Genomic DNA, 26,217 nt, shown 5'->3' on the forward strand with positions numbered 1-26,217 from the left:
GGATAGAGCTCCACGAGACCTATCTTTTCCTACCCATTTCACCCCCAAAATCCCCGTCGCCGCCGGCCCGCTCCTTGCCGCCGCCATGGCTCCACCGCCTCACCACCGCCAAAATGCCTCGAACCCCCATTTTAGCTATTTTTCGGCTTCAAGCATACTTGTTAGGTATAATCGACATCTCTTTAATTAATTTCTGATTTTTTTTTTAGTAGATTAGTTTCTGATTTTTTTTTATTTTTTCTGTTTTGGTTATTTCTTGTTAATTAGAGTTTCAAGTTAGGTTTATTTAATTAGCTATCTCTATTTATTTTAGTGGTTTGTTAGATTCGTTATTGATTTAAACATGATCTTTAGTGTATTAGTTAAATCGTTCACTTAGTTAGTTGATTATTTAGTTGTTGTTAGTCGTTGTTCGATTATTAACGATGCTCATTTTGTTTTGAGCATTAGTTTGTGAATTTAGTTGTTTGTTTAGTAATTAGTTTGCACAAATCCAATTCATTCCCATCAAGTTGGTTTTAATACTGAGTTCAATTACGTTTTTAGTCTCGTCTATACTTTGTCAGTTCATAGTTGTCCAAGTTTGATTTATGTTGAGAAAGTAGTTTGTTGTTGATGGTTAAAATCTGAAGTTTAGTTTATTTTATCACAAAATAGGGTAATAGTAGCTTACTTTTACTAGTAGGGTGGCTGAAAGGACATTTTTTCTCCTTGCTTCTGACACAGCAGATTTTCAGGTTATCCTTTCACCTTTGGGACAGACCTTGAACAGTGTTTAGCACACAAAGTCAGTCTTTTGGACAGATTTTTGGTGAACCAAAATCTGTCCAAAAATCTAACTTTATTTGCCTATTGAAAGGGCTGTTTTTCTCCTATAAAAGGGACTGTCTTACACTTAGAATGCAGAGTTCCTTACTCACTGAAAAGGGGGACACTCTATTACACACTTTATCTTATACTGAGACACATCTTGGAGAGTTGCTGAAAGACATATATCTTTGAGAAAAATCAGCAGCTTAATACATATAACAAGCTGAAATTTCAGAGTTTTGTGAGGATTATTTGTGTGCAAAAAAACCTTGAGAAAAATAGATAGATCCCTTAGGCAATTTGTGAAGTTGATAGCTACCAGTTTCAAGCATTTTTGTTGAGTTTTCTGGGTTGTCTTAACACTTGAGTTGCTGCTATTTCTACTGTATTTGCTGCTGAGTTTTTTGTTGCTGCACTGCTGTATTTTATTATTCTACAAACCAGGTAACTTTAAAATTCTTATATTGCAGATTCTTGATGATAATAAGATAGGATTTGATCCCGGTTTGGTTGATGGAACATATTGGATCTGATTTTGTTTTAAGATGAATGTTATGTTAGTATTATCATCATGTAAATCTGTTAAAAATTAGTTAAATTATCGTTTTCTTCTTTATATATGTGATTGAAATTGCATTCTATTAAGATTACTTAGTTTAAGGAAAAGATAAAGACCCCACTTTTAACCATGTTTGTTTAGTTTGGGCTCTTTTCCGTGAGTTACTTTCATGGTTCATGTATAATTATCTAAGAAAGACTTCTAACTTCAAATATTTTGATGCTTTAAATTATAGTCAACATAATGTTATACTTAATATAGTTCTTCTCTTTAGCATTGAAGTATTACCATTTTTTGTAGTTTTTATATTTAGTCATGATTTTTATGTTGTTAATGAGTATAGTTTGATTAGTGCCATGTTGGTGTAGATGAGTAGAAATATTATGTTAGTCTTTAAGAAATAAGTTGGTTAAGAAGATAAAAGATAATAATTAGCATGTAAGTTTCTTTTATGAAAAAAAAAATAATTTTTAGTTTGGACATCAATGTAAGAAGCAATTTGGGCTTAGAAGAATACTTGTTATTTTGTGTTGTCTCGGTCATCGAGGCTCTTAAGCAACATGGGCCAAATAAGCTAAAATTTGTAGGCCCAATGACAATAGAAAGTAAGATGGGCATTTTCTTTAAAACCAATAAATTATCTTTTGTTAAATAAAATAAGTGGCCCAATACCATAAAAGTTTAACATAAGTTTACCCGGGTTTAAAGTCTTGCATTAGTGAAAATTATTTTTAATAATAATATTATTTTTTTCAGTCGAACAAGTAATAAATATAAAAAAGAAGCGCTTTTTAATTAATTTAAGCAATAGACAATTTTAGGCACGTTTGAGATGTAGACCATGTGTTCATACACGGTCCTTGGTCGTTATTATTATTATTTTTTTAATAAAGTAGTCATGTGTGCATTCCCGCTCCTTGACTCTTCAATATTAATTGTATTTAAACCATGTGTACCGACACGTTCTTTGTTTTAATACATATAATCAAATAAGGACCTTGTGTGCTTGCACGCTCCTAGGCCAAAATTATTAATTATTAAGCGGTACTAGACAATAGTAACTTAAGGCAAATAATACACACTTTATCCAAAAATAATTCAAGCCAAATTTTAGTCAATAAAAGCGACCGTGCTAGAACCACGGGATTCGGGGAATGCCTTACACCTTCTCCCCGGTTAACAGAATTTCTTACGCGGACTTTATTTTTGCAGACCAATAATAATAGAGTCAAATCTTCCTTTGATTAGGGATTCAAATAAAAGGTGACTTAGAACACCAACAAAATCAATTCCAAGTGGCGACTCTGTAAATAAATTAATCCCTACTCAATTTTATTACTTTAATTGGAAAAACCCTTTAATCCACACAATATTATTTTGCGGGTAGAAAAAGGGGTGTGACAGCTCTGGCGACTCTGCTGGGGACTTCAAGAATTCGAGCAGCATGTATCCAGAGCCTTCCCAACAATAAGTTGTAGGAGACAGCCACATCTAACACTTGGAACTCCATAGTGAACTCAACTGGCCCTATCGATAATTTGAGCATTATATCCCCGACAGAACCTTTCCCTCCTCCATCAAAGCCTCGAAAACATACACTATTCATGTGGATTCTTTCAGTGCCGATCTTCAACTTTTGCAAAGTGGACAGGGGGCAAATATTTGCACTAGAGCCGTTATCAACCAGCACCTTTGAGACAACAGAATCCTCGCACTTCACCGTGAGATAATGAGCCCGATTGTGTTCTGTACCCTCCATAGGAAGTTCATCATTTGAGAAAGTGATCCTATTTGCTTCGAAGATCTTGCTAGCAATCTTTTCCAAGTGATTCACCGTGATCTTATCAGGAACATATGCCTCATTCAAAATCTTCATCAGGGCTCTACGGTGTTCATCTGAATGTATCAGCAAAGACAAAAGAGAGATCTGAGCTGGTATTTTCTTTAACTGCTCCATAATGGAATAGTCTTGCACTTTCATCTTTTTCAGAAACTCCCCAGCCTCTTCTTCGGTGAAATATTTCCTCACCATAGTTGATGACTACAGTAGAGGGACTTGGACCTACTTACTAAGTACCAAATCAAATGCTTTTACTATCTTAAAATCTTATTTAGCCATGGTAGAGAGGCAATTTCATACAAAGGTTAAGATAATCATATCAGATAAAGCTTCTGAATTGGGTTCTGGAACTGTTCAAATAGATTTTTTTCTTTCCCAAGGAATTATACATCAAACCAGTTGTGTTTTCACTCCACAACAGAATGAAGTTGTGGAGAGAAAACATAGGCACTTTCTAGAGACATCTAGAGCCTTATTGTTTCAATCTCATTTACCTATATCATTTTGGGGAGAATGCCCGCTTACAACCACATATTTGATCAACAGATACCCTTCTAGAGTATTAAAGTTCAAGACCCCTTATGAAGTCCTTTCTCAAACCAAACCTAGTTATTCTACTTTAAGATGCTTTGGATGTTTATGTTTTGCTTATACTCTTTCAAGACATAGATCCAAATTTGCCTCAAGGGCTGTTCCTTGTGTGTTTCTAGGCTATCCACATGGTAAAAAGGGTTATAAGGTGGTTGATCTCAAGACATTAAAGGTTTTCATTTCTAGAGATGTAATATTCCATGAGGAATTCTTTCCTTTTGCCTCTCTCAAATCTAATTATACAGGGACTTCTTATCTTCCAGCAGCTCCATTGCACAACTTATTTCCCTTAAACTCAGACTCCTCCTCACCTTTGTGTTCATCAGACAACCAACACTCTCCTTCTACTCCTTCCTCTACCCCTACTGTTTCTTCATCTCCTACACTCTCACCACAAACTTCTTACCCTAGTACAATACTATTTCCTACCAGCCCATTACCAGTGGGATCATCACCAAGCTACTCATCTTCTAGTGTACCTTTTCCTTCACTCTTCTCACCCGTTTCTCAACCTATGCTGGATACTCTCATTAGAAAATCTTCTAGACCTCACAATCCTCCTACATACCTCAAGGATTACATTTGTAATGCTCTTCAACTCTCAGATGTGAGTAATGCATGTTTCCTTGCCCCATTCTCTCCTCCATCATTGTCTTTTAGTAGCCTCTCCACCACTAATCAACATATGCTCAATTCTCTGTCTAATATGCATGAACCTATTAGTTGTTCACAGGATGCACATCACCTAGGGTGGCAGGAAGCCATGGAACAGAAAATTGTTGCACTTGAGCTCAACAAAACTTGGGAGGTCATAGAATTACCCCCAGGTAGAAAAGCTTTACCTTACAAATGGGTCTACAAGGTAAAGCAATATTCAGATGGTAGTGTAGAAAGGTTAAAGGCTAGGTTGGTAATAAGAGGTGATATACAGAGAGGGGGGATAGATTTCAATGAAACTTTTTCCCCGGTGGTTAAGATGACCACTACTAGATGTATTTTAGCTATTGCAGTTAAGAAAAGTTGGGGTCTTTATCAATTGGATATGAACAATGCGTTCTTACATGGTGATTTAAATAAGGAAGTCTATATGAAATTCCCAGTTGGTTTTATACCACCTTCTCCTAACTATGTTTGTAAGTTGAAGAAGTCCATTTATGGACTTCGTCAAACTTCTAGACTATGGTACTCTAAGCTTACTACTGCTTTTAATTTCATGGGATATACACATTCCTTGAACGATTATTCTTTGTTCTTTAAAATGACAGATTCTTCTATCTCTATTGTGGCAGTGTATGTCGATGATATACTACTAACAAGTAATGATACAAAGGAATTGACTGAATTAAAGGCTTTTTTACATCAGGAGTTTAGAATCAAGGACCTTGGAAGCTTACATTATTTTTTGGGCATGGAAGTTCTTCGCGAGCCTCATGGTTTGATTTTATCTCAGAGGAAATTCACCCTTGATTTACTGCAGGAGTTTGATTCTCTCCACAAGACGCCTGTTTCCTGTCCTCTTGACCTTTCTGTTTGCCTATTTGCTCAGACTGGTGACCCCATTCCTGACCCGACCTTGTATCGCCATTTGTTGGGCAAGCTGAATTATTTGACACATACAAGACCTGATTTATCTTTTACTGTACAACACCTTAGCCATTACATGCAAGATCCTAGACAACCCCATCCCAATGTTGCGCTTCGTATCCACCACTATTTATTGAAGGATCATGGACTTGAACTTTTCATGTCTTCATCTCCTTCATATCAGCTCCTTGTATTCTGTGATTCTGACTGGGCCACTTGTCCTAATTCGCGCAAATCTGTCAATGGATTTTTTATTTCTCTTGGTTTATCCCCAATTTCATGGAAATCCAAAAAACAGGCACCCATTTCTCTCAGCTCTGCAGAGGCTGAATACCTTTCAATGCGACGCGTTGTAGCTGAGCTCACTTGGTTGGTCCGCTTATTTGATGATCTTTCCATCCTAATTTCACTTCCTGTTCCTCTTCATTCGGACAGTCAGACAACTATCCACATCGCGAAAAACCCTATTTTTCATGAAAGAACTAAACATGTCGAACTAGACTGTCACTTCGTAAGACAACGGTTCCTCGCCGGGCTGATTTCACTCTCCTATGTTCGCTCCTCTTCTCAACTCGCAGAATACCATTAAGTTGTCCCGAGTCCATCCCGTTTTGAATAAGTTCTTCAAATGGCAAGACGGATCACAATCATATTGGTGTTAGAAATGAAAATGAAGTTCTTCTTGAATTTTCAGATGGAAGTATGAAGAGAGATTAAAGAGAGATGGCTAGGTTTGCTGATGTTTGTTTTGTCTTTGAAGAAGGGATGCATATCTTACAAAATGAGTCAGACATTTGGACTCAATTCTAAATGGGCTTGGTTTTTGTTTGGACTTAGTTTTACAACAAATGGGCCTTAAAGCTTCAGATGATTCCATCGGCCCATTTGTAGTAGAACCCAGAAGATACAAAGAATAATCTGTATAGTGGATAGAATTATTCCTTTTATAAATATTCCCTAGTTTGTTACAATAGCTGTTAGGAGTAAGCTAGTAAAATACTGCCACTTGACAAAGTTTGTTTAGACTAGATTCTATTCTTTTGCATATATACATTACACTGTGCAGAGAAATATACACACAGAAAATTTTCAAAATTATTCTCATTTCATTTTCTTCATATCATTGATTCATACGTGATCCAAATAAAACATGATAATCAAAGAAGAAGAAAAGGCTAAAAATAATTTAGAACTCCCGTATAAATTCTAAATTTTATGCATTCAATATGTTGAAAAGAAGAACAGTTTTCTTTTACATTATTTATCTATCTCTATCTTCTATTGGTTGAAAGTTGAATATGAGAAAACAACTTTATTTTCTCCATGTTATAAAACTCTGTATTCAACGGATCATTTGCTGAAAAAACTAAAGAGAGCATCTCGATCATTGCATTCTTTTCTAAATTTGTTAAGTCACACAAAACCAACAATTATTACTATGTACTTGTATTTCATGAGAATGAAGACAAGGAACATAGTCATCGGAATAACGACTGTGATTGTGACCGGAAAGATGATGAGATGAGAAGCACCTTGCAACAAAACAAAGCCATGATTTCTTTGTATACACTATAAACAAACAAAGAACAAGAATTTATATTTCCATTATCTCACATACTTTATGCATAGAAGAATTCGATAAGCAAGTTCTCACCAGCAAACGAAAATTAAAATTGGCTAAATGATGACCCATTTTTGTGCCAAATCATTCCCATATAAATGGAAAAACAAATACGCTCGAGAAAGAATAATCATGTAAATTACAGAGAAGTACTACGTAATTTTCCTCTTCAAACATTTTTTTACCCCTTTTGAGCAATGATATAAAACAACTAGTGAATTATTCACAAACTTTTGGGCATTTTATTTTATTTTTATATTAAAAAACAAATGCGGAAAGCAAGATAAATAGCGCATTTTCTTTTCTTTTTATAGCTTTTCCCTTTTTAGAGAAAGATACTAATACAAGTAAGGAGACATATATTAAGCCAAGGAAAGTAATGAATCTATTTAAACAGAGATAGCATAATACCAATTAGCTATATAAAGGAAAAAGTTAACTGAATACAACTCATGCTTCTTATCTTATTCCTAGATGAGATTTGAGAAATAATTTCATGATTTCCAGCATGTTCCAACTTTAAATTTTCAGCAAGCAAAAGGGAACGGAATCCAGAAGTCCAATTAGTATGGTCGTCATTATATATAACTCTAGAAAAGTTTATCAATTATCATCTAGTACTTCACTCTCACACTATAGGACAAATCCATCAGTTAATTTAGAGGAAAAACAAAAAGCAACGAAATAAAAAGAGATACTGTATTAGCTTAGCTTGTGCACTTAAACAATGGACGATATAAATACCAATGTTCACTTATTGATCTCATTTTTGAGTAGCCCAATGCAAGTCTGGATATTTCATATACAATTTTAAAAAAAAACATAAATAGGAACAGGCATACATGAAAAGAAATGATAGATAGAGACTAAACCTAATATGAAGGCAAAAAAAGAGCAGTCAACCTTAATTTTAAACAAAAAAAAAAGATAGTGAAAGAAAAATTAAAAGAGACACATGAACCTCAAAAAAAAAAAAAAACACTTTTACAAACCCTAGATGGTATTGTCTTCACATTCGGAGGTAGAAACCTTTCTTTTACTCCGACTAAAATTTAAATTATGCAGACATGGCTATGGTGAAAGAGAAACTGAGATATTGGCACGGCTCAATCAAACCAAAACTCCACCATTCAATATTCAAATAGTTTCATCTTGTTGTCTGAGTGAACCAGGCCAATACCTGAGTTACTGTTTCATAGGAAAAGTATGTGATTATCTGCCAGAAAAAGGTCTTTAACTTAAGCACCTCTTCTGTGGTACAAAACCCTAAAGCAAAGTGATCGTTACTTCAAAGGCAGATGAACATAGAGATGAAAGGTTGTAGAGTGGTTGTGTAGAAGAACAAGGGGGAGTGGGCGTAGAACGACAAGGAAGATGAACAAAAAGATGAAATTAAGGTTGTAGAGTGTGGTTGTGTAGAAGACCTAACCCTAAAAAGCTACAACTTTGGACGGAGAGAATTCATGCAAGTGACCTCAATATTACTTGGGACTGAGACCTGATTGTTAGTATTGTGTTCTGTTGTAAAAACCCTAAAGAGGTGTGAACAATAGTATAAGGCAGAAAAGCAAAGAGGATGAAAGGGGAAGAATAATGAAGAAAGGGAGTGGGAGAAGAGCGAGGAGAGGGTTGGGAATGTCTGGGGGGGAATTTAAGGATGGGCACAAAGAGAAGAGTAGAGAATGGTTAAATGGTTCTCTGTAGACTGCATTTAAAACCGCGACTACCAAAGCAGAAGGACGGGCCAGTGCATTTAACTCCATTATTCTGCTACCCCCCAACCCCCCGCCCCCCCTTACTCCCCTTGCCTTTTACCCATCTCCTTCGATTCTCTCTCTCACTACAGAAACAGAGTCCACAACGTTTACTCCAACTTAATTTACATTTCTTGACACTTTTCCTTACAAGTTAGTAATGCAACTCTTTATGAACGATCATACGTACTACCATTCCATTTAGGTTTCTTTTTTTAACATCATTTCTTGCTATAGAGCGCGTTAAGGAGTTGTGAAAACTGATGTAACTAACATTATCTCATTCACAGACTTGTTGAAGTAGTTACATACATTGTTGTACGTAGAACAAATAGTGGCACTATTTGGGTAATTTTTGTGAGTCCTCAGAATGGGATGATGATGCTGCTGGATTGCGTAAAGGTGTTCATAACACGCAGCGGAAGATAATAACAATGCTAGGCAGAACTTTTCGTGTTTAAAATTTATTTACATGTCAAAGATCGGATCTAAGACGTACCTGGTGAAAAGAGTCCCGTTTCAGAGTTTTCTTCGATAATGCGAAGACTCTATGCGTATCCACACTGAGATTAATCCTTGCTATTAACTCTTTGATCAATGAAACCCGCGAACATATTGAACGAATTATTGTGCTAAAGATCTTCTCAAAACACTTTAGCTCATATATATGAAAGACCAAGAAACTAAATTTTCTTTGTCAAGAGTATTTCTTGACTCTTTCAATATCTCTTGATGTGGCAAACCTATTATATATGTTGTAGTTCATTTCTTTCTTTTTCTTGCCTTCTTCGTATATGTACTGATACATACATACATACATATATATATATATATATATATATATATATATACACACACTATACTGGAAAAGGTTGCCTTAGTAATCCTTTTTCCAGTGCTTTGAGGAAAAGTTAGAGTCGGCCACTTTTTGCAATTCTAATAACAAACGTAAATTTTCAATTGAAATTGAAATTCCATTAAGTTAAGGACAAAACTCACCAACCGTGAAGACCAATTCTATAATTGAAATTTTCTATAATATTCTAATGGAAAAATACAATTCTATTCCATATTGGTGGCCGAGGAGAATCATAGACTTTCCATGAAATCCAATTTAAAACATTGAAATTTTCCTATTGAAAACAAGAAAACAAGTTTGAGTTGTTCACGTCGCGTCCAACAGTGGTATCAGAGCAAATAATAATAACTATGATAAACGAATATCAAACGCCATATATTTTTATATCAAATAACGTTCACAAAAATATGTTCAAATCATCAAATATGATATTAGATCTAGGGCATATCTAATATATCCATAACAAATGCCAGAAAGAATTTTTATCCAACTATTAATTGGAAGGGCGCACCAAATCAAGACATTGGCATCGAACTTATAAATGGATTCATAACCTTTCAATACAACCAATCTCTAATCGAACCCATAAAAGGAGTTACAGATACACATTATCAATCTTTTACATTTCAATATACATTAATTACTACGTAACTTTTTACTTCTAAGGAAGTGGAAACTCCACGCTTAAAATAAAACCAATTGGATCGGTAATTGAACTCTCGAAGTAAAATTTGAAATCTTTCAGAATATCTATCTTTGATTCTCTCTTATTTATGATGTTATGAGACCTGAAACACTTTGCTTATCAACGTCTCTTAGCTAACATATTCACATTGGAACTCTGTGCTGAATGCTTAGTTTCAACTAAATTTAAGTCCTTGTAGTCTAGAGATTCGATACGACCTGGTTTGACATAAATGGACCCCTAAACCTATTGATCTAGAGATTGGTTGAGAAATGTAGCCAGTCCCTCAAATGAAAAAAACAAAAGTGTAATAAAAAGGGCATAACTGTCTTTAAAAGATAGAATGGTACAAAAGGGTAAACTTAGCTTGTTACAACATAAAAACATAATATTAACTCTTCAAAAAATTAGTCGGAGGAAAAATAAAGAAGAAAGGATGCCCATGATGGTGATACTTGCAGTCCTACCAACCAAGTAATTATAAGGGGGAATCATAAATGAGAAGAGGGAAAGGGAATCTCTCTTTAATTTTATCTCTCTCATACATAAATAAATTCACTGCGCGTTAATGAAAGAAGCACAGAGAGAGAGGCAGAGAAGGGGAGATGGATAGGCATAGGACAGCCCAGAAATTTAATGCAAAACTAACCAGCCAGACCCTAGAAAGGGAATCAAACCTTTATCGACCTAGTTGATCAATTCATGTTACACACATAGGCGAATTTAGAATTAAAAAATAATGGATCCAGAATTAGTGTGATCGTATTATATTTACACTGTGTTAATTTTTAACATAATCATACATAGTTCGAGTTGAAAACGAGATAGACCCCTTCTTCTCTTCCTTCATGAATGGAAAATAATATGCACTATAGCTATAACACTGTGTGTGTGTGTTCTATTAGCTATATGCTCGTGACTAGGGGTGTTCATTATTCGGTTTGGGTCGATTTTTCCCTAAAATGAAACCAAACCAAGTAAGTCGGTTTTCCAAATATTGGAACTAAACCAAACCAATTAAGTCAGTTTTTTATCGATTCGGTTTGATTCGGTTTTTGTCGTTTTTTAATTTTTTCGGTTATTCATTAGTTGTTTTCTTAAATATGAGACATACACTATCAAACGCATATTCCGGCGACTACATTTTCAACGTAACACTATCAAATCAATCGCTCTTTGAGAAATCTATCATTTACCAAGATATATTGTTGATAATTGAATCAAATAGTGATGAATAATTAAAATACTCAATTAAAAATCGATTATTTTTAACATGAAATAAATTCTTATACTTAGCAAAAGAAAACTACCAATCAAATTAGAATGTTATAATAGCAAAGAACTAGACTAAAAATATAAATGACTAAATTTTAGAAACATTATATAAAAATATACATACATACATATATATATGTGTGTGTGTGTGTAATAATAAATTTAAATAGCTACTTTTATAGTTAGTTTGGTTCGGGTTTTTTCGGTTATTTTTTGATTAAAACCAAAATCAAACCAAATTTGATCAGTTTTTAAAATTCAAAACCAAAACCAAACCTAAAAAGTATCGATTTTTTTGGTCGATTTGGTTTAATTTTCGGTTAGATTCGATTTTTCGGGTTTTTACGAACACCCCTGCTCGTGACAAACTAAGATATGGCACTCATTTAAGAGACTCCTCTTCTTTTGCTTGCCGTTCTGCATATGAAACCAACCAATATTAGATTGATTCCTGTAGTCGGCAACTTGCAACTTCTTTTTACAGAATCACTAGGGACCAATTCCTATTCTTAGCAAAGCATTTGAGTTTTTCACTGTCCTCTCGATTTTCACAAATTCTAATTAATTTCTTTTCTATCAAGGACGACGGTCCTAGTTTTATGACTACTTAATTGATTCTTTTCTTTTCTTGGATAAATTTAGTCTCTACTTTCAATCCAAACAGTGTCGAACAAGGAAAATTTTAAGTGTACAAGATGGAACTAAAATTACAAAATTCGAAATTACATAAAGCTAGTCCCAAATTAAACGGGGCAACTGAGCTGCTACGAAGAATTTGGCATGTCACGCCGATTCAAAAAAAAAAATTATTCCAAACACGAAAACATTGTGGTACATACAGAGAAATAGTTCTAGCAATTAATGAGGTGTAGATATCTCCTATATTGCTATACTAATTAAATGCTCCCTGTTAGGGCTTTTGAATTCACACATCTATAGGATGTGACAAATTCCAACAAGTCACGTTATTGGCTGCAGAGGTAAAACTCATAATATGGTTGTTTACACCAAATGACATTTATATCCCCTGGTTAAGTAATAGATTTTGATGAAAATAAGTATTAATTAATCATAATTAAGTATATATATATATATATATATATATATATATATATATATATATATATATATATATATATATATATATATAACACAACAACCGTAAACTATTAAATTTGCTTGAAAGACATATATCTTATATTTATTAATTTTGTGTAAACATATAAATGTTTACTCTTAAAATTTGCATATTATATAGATAAATCGTATATATCGTAGAATAAAGTACCATATATATATATATAACTAGGAAAACGTATTGACCCAACTGCTGCTTACTTTTGAATATATATACCCTATAGGGAGAAAAATCATCAACAAATAAGAACAACGTTATCTGGATAACTATCTTTGAATCTCTGAGTAAAAACAAAGTCAAGGAGGAAGCAGGTAAATGACATCCAACTTTTGAGGCTCAAATATGAAAGGATTCCACAAAAGAAATAAAAGGAGAAAGCAAACGGTTGAATTCCTAGATTCTGCGAATAGGATTTCAAAATTTGTTTGTTAGCAATCAAATGAGAGAGGACTTCCGAATCCACCTGATGTTAACTCTTCATCAATCTTCTGCCATAATTCTCGACCTTTTTTTTTAAAATTAAATAAGAATTTTATCCATCTTTCCGAACAGAGTATATTGAGTTGAGGGAGCACGCACAAAAAGTCCTATCTAGCTCCCTCATCCTTAGCTTGAAAGATAGCAAAACTATCTTTGATACAAAAGATGATCTAAATGCTATTGGTACATGTATACAATGACCAACTAGCCATGAGATATGAAGTATCCAATCTATACAAAAACACCTAGGATCTACCTATATTACACAAGGGTCGTAAGTCATGGAGGTTGGAAGATAATGTCAGTCCTCTTCTTGTTAGAGGTTCTGAAAGTAGGTAAATTCTAGAAAATCTGAGATTGAGAGAAAGTATAGCTCATATATGCTAGCTTGTTAGCTACTTGGTTGATTCTCTGAAGCAATGATCCAATAAGAAGCCAGTTTGTTCCTTATGTACTTTCTACTCCTTCACTTCTTTAAGGATCCTCCAAGGAGTACCGCTATAGCCATTAACATAATCCACCAGCAGCTTGGAGTCACTATTAGCAATAATCTTATCGAATTTGTTGTTTCTATACCATTTAATACCAAATAATAAGGCTACAACTACAGCCCAATTACTTGTACCAGGTCCCAACACAAGAGAGTAAGCAAAGATAAGACGACCGTCACAATCTCTAATTACACCACCACCTCCATAAACTCCATTCTTATAACTCCCATCTGAGTTAACTTTAACAAAAGAAACAGGGAGTCTGATCCATCTGAGCAACAAAGTCTTCTTGCAGGAGATATTATAGTTTAGCAGCTGAGAGAGACTGTCCCAATTAGGGTACAATTTGACATCAGGGAATTGTTTCATCACTAATTGAGCAATACTAAAGGAAATTAAAATAACAGTTCTCCTCACGCTAGGTCTGCCAACATTATATTTGGCACTACACCTGGATCTTCATAGTTCCCAAAAAGTAATAGCAGGTAGACATCTAGTTACCAAGACACTAATAGGATTCAACGCTTTTTTATTCTACCAATTGATCATTAATTGTCTATAAGAGATGTTAGTGTAGGGGATACCTAGATGACCACAAAATACTTTTCACACTTCTTGAGCAAATGCCACACTGCAAAACAAGTGTTCAACACCTTCAGTGCTAGGTATCCTGCAACAACAACATCTGAATGTGGTGGTAATTCCCATTCTAGAGACCCTTGTATCAGTAGGAATATTATCCCTCAAGGCCCTCCAAACAATAAAATTCATCTTGAAAGGCACAAACTTGTGCCAAGTCGTACTATCCACCCAATTCTTATTCTTCTTATTTTTGAAGAGGTTCCAGGCAGAAGCCACCGAGAAATTCCCTTTATTATCACTTGTCCACACAGGCTTATCCACTCTATTAGGATTTAGATAGATCTGTAACTTGTTGATGGTACTTCTCAGATAGTCAGGAAAATAAACATCCCATCCTTCCCAGTGCCAGTTACCATCAACCAAAATATCAGAGATCTTGACATTCCTATGTTTACTCCCTTCAGGTAAAAAATTGCACAATGGTCCTAAGTTTGTCCAGTTATCAAACCAAACTGCTTTATCACCCTTATGAATAAACCATAAAATATTATGATCCACTATCCTTTTGATTTTACACATGGCATTCCAGGATTGGGATTGTCCTGAATACCACTGTTTTACTAAAGGATGTGCCCTTTGATAGTACTTAGCCATTAATAAATCCTTCCATAAAGACTGCCCTGTTCTAAAGATCTACTATTGTTTTATTGTAAATGCATTGCAGATGTCTTGAAGCTTCTTGAAACCTGCGCCACTTTTCTCATAAGGTAGACTAACTTATCCTTGGCTGCCTAGTGACATTTCTTCTTCTCCAGAGTAGCACTCCAGGAAAATCTAGCCATCATTTTTTCTATTTGATTAAGAACACCTTTAGGAGGATGAATAACTGCTAATAAATATACTGAAAGTACAAGTAGAACATGCTTAATCAGCACTGCTCTACCTCCCGTAGCTAAGAGCTTAGCGTGCCACCCCAAGATTTCATTAAGCACTTTGTTGATCATCTCAGAGAAAATAGAATTTTTTTTCCTTCCAACATACAATGGGCATCCCAGGTACTTGATAAGAAGCTCTATGTGCTCCATTCCGGTAATCCTTTCTACCCTTGCAATAGAATCAAGTTGTGCATTTGGAGCTAAAATAACACAAGATTTTTTCTTGTTGACTAATTGGCCAGACACCCTTTTATAATCAGACAAGGTTGTCCATGAGCATTCCTGCACATACTGAAAAATAAGATAATGTCATCAGCAAAAGTAAGATGATTAATTAAAGTACCTTTTTTACTCATATAAAAGGGTTTAATATCCTCTCTATGTGCTATATCATTAAGTTTCATAGAAAGAAACTCAGCACATAAAACAAAGAGAGATGGAGAGATAGGGTCTCCTTGTCTTAAACCTCATTTTAATTTGAAAAGGCATATCTTGTACCATTAACAATAAGAGAGTACTAGTTACTAGATATGTGTCTAAAAATCATGTCTATCCAATTCTCAGTAAAGACTATTTTTCTCATAAGAATGCATAAATATGGTCATGTCACCCTATTATATGCCTTTGCCATATCTAGTTTCAAAACAATATTCCCTTTATAATTGGCTTTGCTAATATCTTGAATAATTTTCTGGGCAAGTAGTAAATTATCAGTTATGGATCTACCCTTTACAAAACCACTTTGATTAAAACTAATGCTTTTAGGGAGTAACTTGTTAAGTCTAGAACTAAGTAACTTAGCAAAAAATTTACCGATAATATTACACAAACTAATTGGTCTAATATCGGAAAACTATTGAGGTGAGGTTACTTTTGGATCCATAACAATACAAGTATGAGTAAAAGATTTAGGTAACTTAGCTCCACAAAAGAACGCTTTCATAACACTGGTAATATCAGGGCCAACTATAGACCAGCTAGCCTGAAAGAATTTTGCTGAGAAGCCATCGGGGCATGGAGCACTATTTGGATCCATTGAAAAGACACACTTCTTTAATTCTTCCTCTGAAGGGATAACAATTAAACTATTATTATCTTCTTTAAATATTAAGGGAGTAATACTCTCTAACTCTGAGAAATTATTATATTCAGGGGGTTGACAAAAAATACTCTAAAAGTATCTCAATGGAGCTTTAGACACCTCTTTAGTAGGGGTGGGTATTCGGTATTTTGGTTCAGTATTAGGAATTTCGGTTCGGTATTTCAATATTCGATTTATCAATTGTGTATACTAAATACCGTACAAAATTAATTCGGTACGGTTCAATATTTCTTATTTTGGTTCAGTATGGTTTCGATTTAAACCAAATCTTCACTGTCTTTCCCACTCCATTAACTAATGTAATCCATGTTGTTTGAGATTCCACCAGGCAATTCATTAATACCAGGCAATTCATTAATGGTATGGAATGCAACTTCCTTTTATATAAGCTGAGAAGTCTCTGATATGAATGAATGACCCATCGATTTCACCTTTGTACTAGTAAATGTATTTACTTGCTGTAGTTGAGCTCCTCTTGAGTTCTTACCATAAATATTTTGCTGGAAGATATACTTTTTCCACAATGGTTATGCAAACTGCAAAGGGCCCCTTTAACGGGGTTAATATTTAGTCTTAAGCCATGCTATGCTAAGGGTAAGGGATTAGGAAATTAGGAGTATTGGACTTTTAAGGTGTGGGCTTAAGGTTATTGGGCTAAAAAATAAAAATAAAGTGGGGCTTGGACTAATCTATTTCGGTATTTCGGTATACCGAAATATAAAAAATCCAATACCATATACCGTACTGAAATACTGAAATTTCTATACCGAAATAAATCAAAATACCGAAAAAACTGAAATCGAAATACCAAATTAATTTGGTTCGGTTCGAAATTCGATTTTTCAGATTTTATGCCCACCCGTACTCTTTAGTACCCTCCACCCACTGGTAATGTTCATCCTGGATCTTGTTGATGTTCAGCCTCCTCCTTCTATCCTTAATCACTCCATGAAAGTAGGAAGTGTTAGAATCCCATTCAGTCAGCTAGTTAATCCTGGCTTTCTGCCTTAGAGTAGTATCTTGGAGTTTAAGGTAGCGAACATAATCAGCCTTGGTTTATTTAATTTGGTTCTATTGACCTCACTGTTATTCTTAATTAAGGCCTGGTCTAAATCGACAATATCATTCTCAAGCCTTTTGGTTTTACCATAGATATCTCCAAAAGTCTCTCTAGACCAAGAGCTGAGTCTAGAAACAGTCCTCTTAAGCTTTTGATAAAGGAACCACATGGGGTTACCTTGATATATCGCATTCTATATATAAGACACCCCATCTAAAAAGTTGGTATGCTCAGTCCATATGTTGAGAAATCTAAAATACTTAATAATGTCATTATTGTTGTTACTAAATTGAATGAGGAGGGGAACATGATCAGAACAAGCCCTTTCTAGGTGAGTAACTGTGGTCTCATTATACTGATCAAACCATTCAGAGTTATAGAGCACCCTATCCAATCTTTTCCAAATTGTATAAGGAGAATCTCTATTGTTACATCATGTAAAATAATTTACCAGTAAAACCAACATCTTTCACTCTACACTCCCCCGTACAATTAATAAAATCAAAGCTATTATCAATTCTGTAAGGGGTCCCTCCTTCCATCTCAACTGGATCAGCTATTACATTGAAATCACCTATTATGGCCCATGGTCCAGTCAATCCATTGGCTAGATTAGATAGTTCATTTCATAGGTCTCTTCTGAGGGTAGTCCTACATTTAGCATAGACAATGGTGATGCAAAAAGCTGTAGCAGTGCTGGTGTGCGTTAGGTTGCAGGTAACTTGTTGCTCGGTATCTGCCACCACTTTTTTTAATTATAATTTTCCAGTATCACTGGGTGTGTTGTATTATCTTTAGAAAGGAAGGGGAGATTTCCTTATCTCCAATATTACAACATTAGGGGGTCCACCCTAACCAAAAACAATAATATCAGAGAGGTGTGAAACACACTCCTATGCCAAAAAATTACAAGATGGAAAAGCTTAACTTACAAAGAAATTTACCTTATCATACTTCATTCTAATAGTAGGTACTTGAAATTGATCTAAAATTAAAGTTCCCTTGATTTCCCTGGGCAAAAGGTAGAAAGACATGTACATCTTCTCTCCGATGTGTTAGAAGCCATTTTTGGCTAGTCCGCTACCTGGTTAGTTTCTCTATAGCAATGCATAGGAGTGATATTGGCTTGGTTCATGCACTGTGAGATATCATCGATCGTATTCTTTATTTTATAATTGTCAGTATGTCTTTCTTTGATCATGTTAACAATGAGCAAAGAGTCTATATCAAACATGAAGTCTGAGAAGCCATTCTGAATAAACCATTTAATTCAAGCCAAAGATGCAAAAGCTTCTGCTTCATTGTTGCTTCTGATGTTTGCTGACAGAGAGTAGGCCATACACAAATCACCCTGATCATTACTCAAAACACATCCGAGCCCTGCTTTACCATTTTGATGAATAAAGCTTCCATGTATGTTTAACTTGAATGATCCTTGATGTGGATTCATCCATGTTACCATAATAGTTTCAGGGATGAGTTGTAGTCTAGCCATATCATCACAGTACTTGACCCAAGGCAATGTCAACTTGCATTTGGGAAAGGACCTCTATGCAACAACCATGACATTCCAAATGATCAGTTGCTTCATTTTGTACAAGTTGAACTTCTTTTGATCTCTATATTTACACGAGCATTTATTTTTTCATATTTCCCAACAGGTGATGATCTGCAAAGCTTATTTGTGAATAGCGATGTTGGACCTTTATTTCCACCAGTGGTTCAACCACCCTAGAATAGGTATATGTACCTTGCTGCATCATTTTTCATAAACACATGTTGTATAGACTTATTGACATGATTAGTATAACAAACACATCTAGAAATAATTTATCTACCAAAGTTAAGGATTACTTCATCAAATGGAAGTTTTGACAGCCATAATCTCCAAGTTAGAAAAGAAATTTTAAAAGGAATGCTAGAATGCCATACCTTACTAAGGAATTGATCCTTAGTTTTAATAGCTCTGAACATGTTTTGAGTAGTTTTATTGGAGTACCTACCATTATCAGAGAGATTCCATATAGCTTGATCTGGGGAGGTTTGGTCTCCAATGTTGATTCCTTTGATGTGGTCCACAATATCATCTGAGACTATATCTCTGAGCTTTTCAATGTTCCATTCACCATTGTGAATGTACTCTTTCACAAGAATTTTCGGATTCTTCCTTTCATTTGGGAAGAGAAGTGTGAAAGGGCCCTTCCCGATCAATTATCCCACCACATGTTAGAGTTGCCAGAATTTACTACCCAATGAATATGTGGCTCTACTTTGTCTCTTATTTTTCTCAATTTTTGCCTTACATGTGAGTCCCCTGGTGCATATTTCTTACTCATATGATGTGATCTTGAACAGTATTTCTGGGTCATGAAGTTAGCCCAAAGGGAAGGAATCGTCCTAAGTCTCCACCACCATTTAGTGGCTAAAATATTATTAAAATTAATCATTCTTCTAATACCTATGCCTCCTTCATCACATGGGAAGTATAGTTTTTTTCATGATCTCCAATGATATTTTCTTTGATCTCCAGAGGATCCCCAAAATAAGCTAGCAAAATACTTTTTAATCAAGTTAAAAGTACTCTTGGGGGGGAGGGGGACATGAAAGAAAGAGTATAAATAGGAAGAGATTGAAGGTCATACTTAATTAAAATCAATCTACTACCATAAGATAAACTCTTGCCATACCATCCATTAAGCTTCTTAACAATTTTATTAACCATACCATCAAAATATGTAATCTTTTTCCTTCCTACATAAATTGGGCAACCTAGATATGTAAAGGAAGATTTTTTGTCCATATAACCGGTAGCAGTTCTGATTCTGTTGATTCTATGTGCACAAGTATTGGGGGCAGTTAAGAAGAAGCTTTTATGACTTTTGACCATCTAACCAGAGCTATTTTCATAATCTTTAATGATCTTCATGATAAGATTAATAGAATCATTGTTGCCACTAGTGTAAATAACAATATCATCAGCATAGGCAAGGTGAATGATCTGTGGATCTCTAGTAGGAATAGAGAAAAGAGTAAAAGAGGCATAAATGTATAAATCATTGAGAGGGCAAGTAAGTATCTCAGAAGCTAGGATGAAAAGGGTAGGAGATAGGGGATCTTCCTGTTTCAAACCTTGACTTGAGGTAAAAAAGACTTTTCTATTACCATTACAATAATAGAATACCAAATGCCAGACAATAGATTCATGATCATGAAATTCCAATGTTCTGAGAAACCAAATTTCCTAAGAACTGAAGTAATAAATTTCCAAGAGAGTCTGTCATATACTTTAGCCATATCAAGTTTCAAAACAACATTACCACCATTATTATTCTTAGTAATGTATTGAAATAAGCATGTCTTTAAGAAAATCACTCTGATTAGCACTAATTTATCTAGGCAATAGCGGATTAAGTCTAATAAAGAAATTTTTTAAAATAATCTTGTTAGTAAAATTAGACAAGCTGATAGGCCTAAAATCACTAAAGGATAGAGGGGAGTCAATTTTGAGAACAAGCACCAAGCAATTATGAGTATAATATTTAGTCAGAGGGATACCTTTGAAGAAGTCTCAAACAAGGTCATTGATGTCATCTTTGATAATGTCCCAACAGGTATGGAAGAAAGTGCCATTGTATTCGTCAGGTCCACCAGAACTAGTGGCAGACAAACTAAAGACTACATGTCTTATTTCATCTACATTAGACTCTTTATCCAAGTTGTCCCTGTCTTCTTGAGTGATCTTAGTGTAGATGCAATTCAGTATAGAAAGGTCAAGAGTAGGAGTCGGAAGATTGAAGTTGGAGTTGAAATGCCTAGTAGTAGCCTTGGCTATTTTCTCTTCACCATGAACCCAATTGCCTTTGTGATTTTTAATCATGTACAATTGCAATCTCCTTCTTTTTTCTCTAAGGTTGCTATGGAAAAACTGAGTGTTTCTGTCTCCTTCCTCAAATCACTGGATATTAGCTTTTTGGCTAAGTAGAGAGTCTTGTATATTCAACCATCTAATGTCTTCAGCATGAGCTTTGTTGGTTTCCTCCCTGTCATCCGTAGTATTGTTGGTGATTTCAATTTCCTCTAGATTCTGAATTTTTTCTTCCCATTCAAGGACATGAGCATGAATGTTGCCAATTTCTTCCCTGGACCATTGACTCAATCTTTTACTAAGTAATTTCAGTTTGGATTGAAGTCTCCACATACTATTACTATTGATATCAGTATCCCATACTTCCTTAACTATATTAAGAAAGCCTTCCTGCTTAGTCCAAAAGTTGAGGAATTTAAAGTAACTACTGTGATTGGTAGAAGTATCAGAAAATTTCATCAGAAGTGGCCTGTGATCAGATCCTGTCCTCACTAGATGCTTAACATTAGTATTTTGAAATTTTTGAGTCCATTTATCATTGACAAATACTCTATCAAGCCTTTTCCAAATTCTTTTCCTTGGTCTTCTATTGTTGCACAAAGTGAATTTAGAACCACAATAGCCAATATCAGTCGTACCATAATTATCCATACAGTTCTGGAATTTCAAGCTTTTGTGCATCCTATGAGGTCTTCCACCCAACTTTTCCTCAGATCAAGAATGACATTGAAGTCCCCTCCAATACACCAGGGACCACTAACAGGGAGGCTGATGTATCCAAGGCTGCTCCATAACTCTCTTCTTTCCAGAATAGTACATTTAGCATAAATAGTTATGATGACAATAGGTGTCACACCTCCTTTTTCTCGAAGAAATAAGGGCTAGGGTAGTTTTTCTAATTTAAGTGACATTATTCGAAATGAGATTATTTATTAAATTCATAGTAGCCACTTGGAATAATTTATGGTGTCCCAAGTCACCGGTTTATTTTAAATCCCAAATCGAGGAAAATGACTCTTGTTTATAGTCTGCGAACATAAAAGACCGGGTAAGGAATTTTGTTAATCCGGGAGAAGGTGTGAGGCACTCCCGAGTTTCGTAGTTTTAGCACGGTCGATAACTATTAATAATTGGCCTAATTATCTGATTTAATATATATTTGAAACCTATTGTGAATTTTTAACTTTTTAACCGCTTTTAATATTTATGAAATTTATTTGAACAAGTCGCGATGTCGCACACTCGTTTGTTTTTGTGCACATTTTGAATCGCGCCACATGAAATGCACCTGCAATTTATAACATGTTAATTTTTATTATTATTTGAAGTTGTGATCGAGTTGCATGAAATGCACACTCGAATTGGGATTTACGTATCATGACTATGATACGAGAACCGTACCCATAGTCATAATAATTTATTACTAATCGTGCCTAAAGTAACTACGTAAGTTTATGAGTTATGGTCCTAAACTAATTTGAGATTATTATAAGGCTAAGGGTTTATGGAGATTAGTTGTGGACGTAAGGAGGTAATTAGCTTTGTTATTAGAGAAGAGATGGGCCAATAGCATATTATCATGAAGTGGGCCTGTCAGATTTCTCTTTCGGCCCAATTAATTCAAATGAAAACCATTTCAAACCAATAACCCATGGCCCAAAATTCACGAAAAAAATAAAAGGAAACAAGGCCCAAAAGAGTAAAAATGCATTCTTCATTTAAAACGAACTAATATTTTGACAATTAAATTGGCAACTTACAATGACGTACTGTCTCAAATTGATTTGTTAAATCATGATGGCATTGATACAAACATGTGATCAAAAGAAGTTACATGAAGCTAGATTTCATTGAAAACAATTTAAGAAATACTAACCAAGTAATGACTCCCAGATGAACTAATCAAGTTTTTTGGGTTGGAATTACAAAAGCGAGCTGGGTTGTCAATATAAATACTTGAACCATTAAATTAAATACTCCTCCAGAACTACAATAAAATACGAATCAGAACATGTGTATGTTGAAGAAAATAAAATTCTTCTTGCTTCGAATTAACTCATCAAAAAGTAGGGACTATCAGTGATTACAAATACAATAGTTGCTAGTGTAGAAACTTGGTATGCTATGGACCTCCAAATCCATCCACTATAGCTTGCAGGCTTGCCAGAGACTTCAATCAATAAGTTTGATCAAGTGGAGATCAAACTCAAAGACTACATATCTTTCGACTTGGTCAGACCTTTTAGGCCATGACTAGTTAGATAGATAACAACCGAACAGTCTCAGATTAAATAACAACTGATTTTTAACAATTTGAGCAACTAATTATTTCATTGACTAGGCCGTGAATTAACAAAAGCTATCATCAAGATAAACATGCAACTTTAACTTAAGCTTTCAAGGTAAAACAAGCAATCCAAAAGAAAACAAGCATAGGCAAATCTGGGAGTCAAGCACAGCCAAATACACAAACTTAAACATGAGTTAACCAAACAGAAACAAACTTTCATTTATATGCTCAACAAGATACTGTCAAAGGAAAAATATTACATACCTAAATGTCACGACTCAAAATCTCACATATCGTGATGGCGCCTATCTCAATACTAGGCAAGCCGAAAATCTCAATAATCCATCATATCTTTTAAATTTGAAAAATAAATAATTAAATTCAGCGGAAGAAATCTCACAATTTCAAATATAACACTCCCAAAATCCTGTGTCACTGAGTATATGAGCATCTAATATGAGTACAATGATTGACTGATAAAAATCACTGCCTGAAAATATAGAACAATACAATAACTGAAGGAAAGAGAGACAAGGTCAGCAGACGCCAAACAGCTACCTTGATAGTCTCCAACTGATAGTACTCTGAAATCTAATTATCTCCGTGTCCGAAAGCACTTGGATCTGCACACGAGGTGCAGAGTGTAGTATGAGTACAACTAACTCAATAAGTAACAAGACTAACCTCTGGGATGAAAGAAATGATGAGCTCCGCAGGTACACTCCAGTAAAAGTAATGGTACAAAAATTTAGGCATGCTTTCAAGTTCAACAGTTAAACTCAGTACAAGTGAAATAGATCAATACTGCATGATATGAGGAATATGACATCTCAGTAGAAAGACTTCATGTAAATACTGGTCACAAATTATCCGGTCACTCGGTACCATTTATGGCCAATCCAGCCCAGGGTGTTCCAACCCGTATATAAATACACATCGACTGACAGTCAGTCACTCAGTACCGTATAAGGCTAATCCATCCCTGGGATAATTTATCCCTATATATAAATGATACTAACAAGATCCATGTCCAGATAACTCATTACAATACAAATAAGTAAGGCAAGTCCATGCCTTGGGAAAATCTATCCCATTTATATATAAAACTAGTAAGTAAGGCAAGTCCATGCCCTGGGAAGTCCATCCCGAGTATCCATCCCGAATATCAATGATCATCTACGCTCACTGGGGGTGTATACAGACTCCGGAGGGGCTCCTTCAGCCCAAGCGTAATACAAAGCCAATATGGCCTACTGCAGGCGGGCAGTCCCGATCCGTATAGTAACAAAGCCTATAAGGCCTGCTGCAGACGGGCAGCCCCAACCATAAAATAGTAAATCCAATAAGGCCTGCTGCAGGCGGGCAGCCCCGATCCAGAACAATAATAATATATAAAGCCATTCTAGCCTGCTGTAGGCGGACAACCCCGATCCATTTAATAATAAAATATATAAAGCCAAATGGCCTGCTGCGTTGTGCAGTTCAATCCTATAAATATCCTCACAATGGACAATTATTACTGAGTATGAAATGTATATTTTAGAATAATTAATTCAACAACATCACTACCCCATGGGTCCTAAAATAGCGGCACATAGCCTAAACATGATCTTTATTACTAGCCTCAGCTTAATTCCTCTAACACGTGCCACATGTTCAGATAATAACATGATTCCTTAATTTTACAACTTCATAGGATTTATTCAAGACACAATTTCTGTGGTGCATGCCTACATGTTCGTCACCTATTGTGTGAGTCACCTTCAACAATTTATATCATACCAAATTCGGGGATTCATACCCTCAGAATCAAGTTTAGAAGTGTTACTTACCTCAACCCATGTAATTATTTATTCCACTATGCCCTTGCCACGAGAATTGTCTCCGAAAGCCTCGTATCTAACCATAATTATTTCGATTCAGTCAATACCAATTATCATAATTAATTCCATAAGGAAATACTATTATTTCCCAATAAAATCCGAAATTAACTCAAACATCGCCCGTGGGACCTCCCGTCTCGGAACCCGACAAAAGTTACAAAATATGAACGTCCATCCAACCACGAGTCCAACCATACAAATTTCACCAAATTCCGATATCAACTCGACCCTCAAATCTTCAATTAAAGTCATTTAAGATTTTTACCATTTTCAACCCAATCTTTACCCATTTGAACTCAACACACTTTCCATAAACCTTATTGATATGTATAAATAATACTCTTATACCCATGAATCATACTCTTAATCACCCATCGTTACCCAAATTCGAAATTGAAGATTATGGGTTAGAACCTTACCTCTTTGATGAAGAACTTGAGAGATTTCTTGTTGGATTTCAAGGCTTGAACAAGAATTTGATGAACAAGATACTTTATCTACTTCCTCTCTAGAACACTCTCACTTCTCTCTAAAATCATCAGATAATTGCCCCAAAATATGCCCCAAAACCTATTTATCAAAATGGGGTCGGATTATGAAAATAGAAAAATTACCCCTCCGAAAACTGGTATGCGGTCGCACAATGGACTGCACAATGGGTATGCGGGTCGCACAATGGACCACAAAATCGCTGCCGAAAACTGGGTTGCGCTGGGTATATTGGCGACCATTTTTGTGGTCTCACAATGTGACATTATGCGATCGCATAATGATTCTGCGGTCGCACATCTGACCGCAGAATCACATTTTTCC

The 26,217-nt window shown here is 35.2% G+C and overlaps 2 protein-coding genes across 2 annotated transcripts; both read right to left on the reverse strand.

The window, feature by feature from the left end:
* Positions 1 to 14,293: 14,293 nt before the first annotated feature.
* Positions 14,294 to 14,923, reverse strand: LOC142172139 (uncharacterized). The gene has a single exon (XM_075235919.1). The coding sequence runs from the start codon at positions 14,921 to 14,923 to the stop codon at positions 14,294 to 14,296; it is 630 nt and encodes a 209-aa protein (XP_075092020.1).
* A 137-nt stretch (positions 14,924 to 15,060) lies between these two features.
* On the reverse strand, positions 15,061 to 21,243 carry LOC142172140 (uncharacterized). Its single transcript, XM_075235920.1, has 4 exons — positions 20,941 to 21,243; positions 20,259 to 20,484; positions 16,076 to 16,269; positions 15,061 to 15,486 (listed from the first exon to the last, which is right to left on the reverse strand). Exons 1-4 carry the CDS (start codon positions 21,241 to 21,243, stop codon positions 15,061 to 15,063), a joined length of 1,149 nt encoding a protein of 382 aa, XP_075092021.1.
* Between the last annotated feature and the right edge of the window lie 4,974 nt (positions 21,244 to 26,217).

This window comes from Nicotiana tabacum, chromosome 17, assembly GCF_000715075.1.
Source record: "Nicotiana tabacum cultivar K326 chromosome 17, ASM71507v2, whole genome shotgun sequence".
NCBI classification, from domain to species: Eukaryota; Viridiplantae; Streptophyta; class Magnoliopsida; order Solanales; family Solanaceae; genus Nicotiana; species Nicotiana tabacum.

What these genes read in the sequence shown, in the direction of transcription:
- LOC142172139 (XM_075235919.1), bottom strand. Translation starts at nt 14,923, where the DNA reads ATGGCTAAGTACTATCAAAGGGCACATCCTTTAGTAAAACAGTGGTAT.
- LOC142172140 (XM_075235920.1), bottom strand. Translation starts at nt 21,243, where the DNA reads ATGATTAAAAATCACAAAGGCAATTGGGTTCATGGTGAAGAGAAAATA. An exon ending in AAGATGACATCAATGACCTT is followed by an intron (nt 20,485 to 20,940) that starts GTTTGAGACTTC and finishes GGTTTGAAACAG; the next exon opens with GAAGATCCCCTATCTCCTAC. An exon ending in GTATTGTTATGGATCCAAAA is followed by an intron (nt 15,487 to 16,075) that starts GTAACCTCACCT and finishes CAGTATGTGCAG; the next exon opens with GAATGCTCATGGACAACCTT.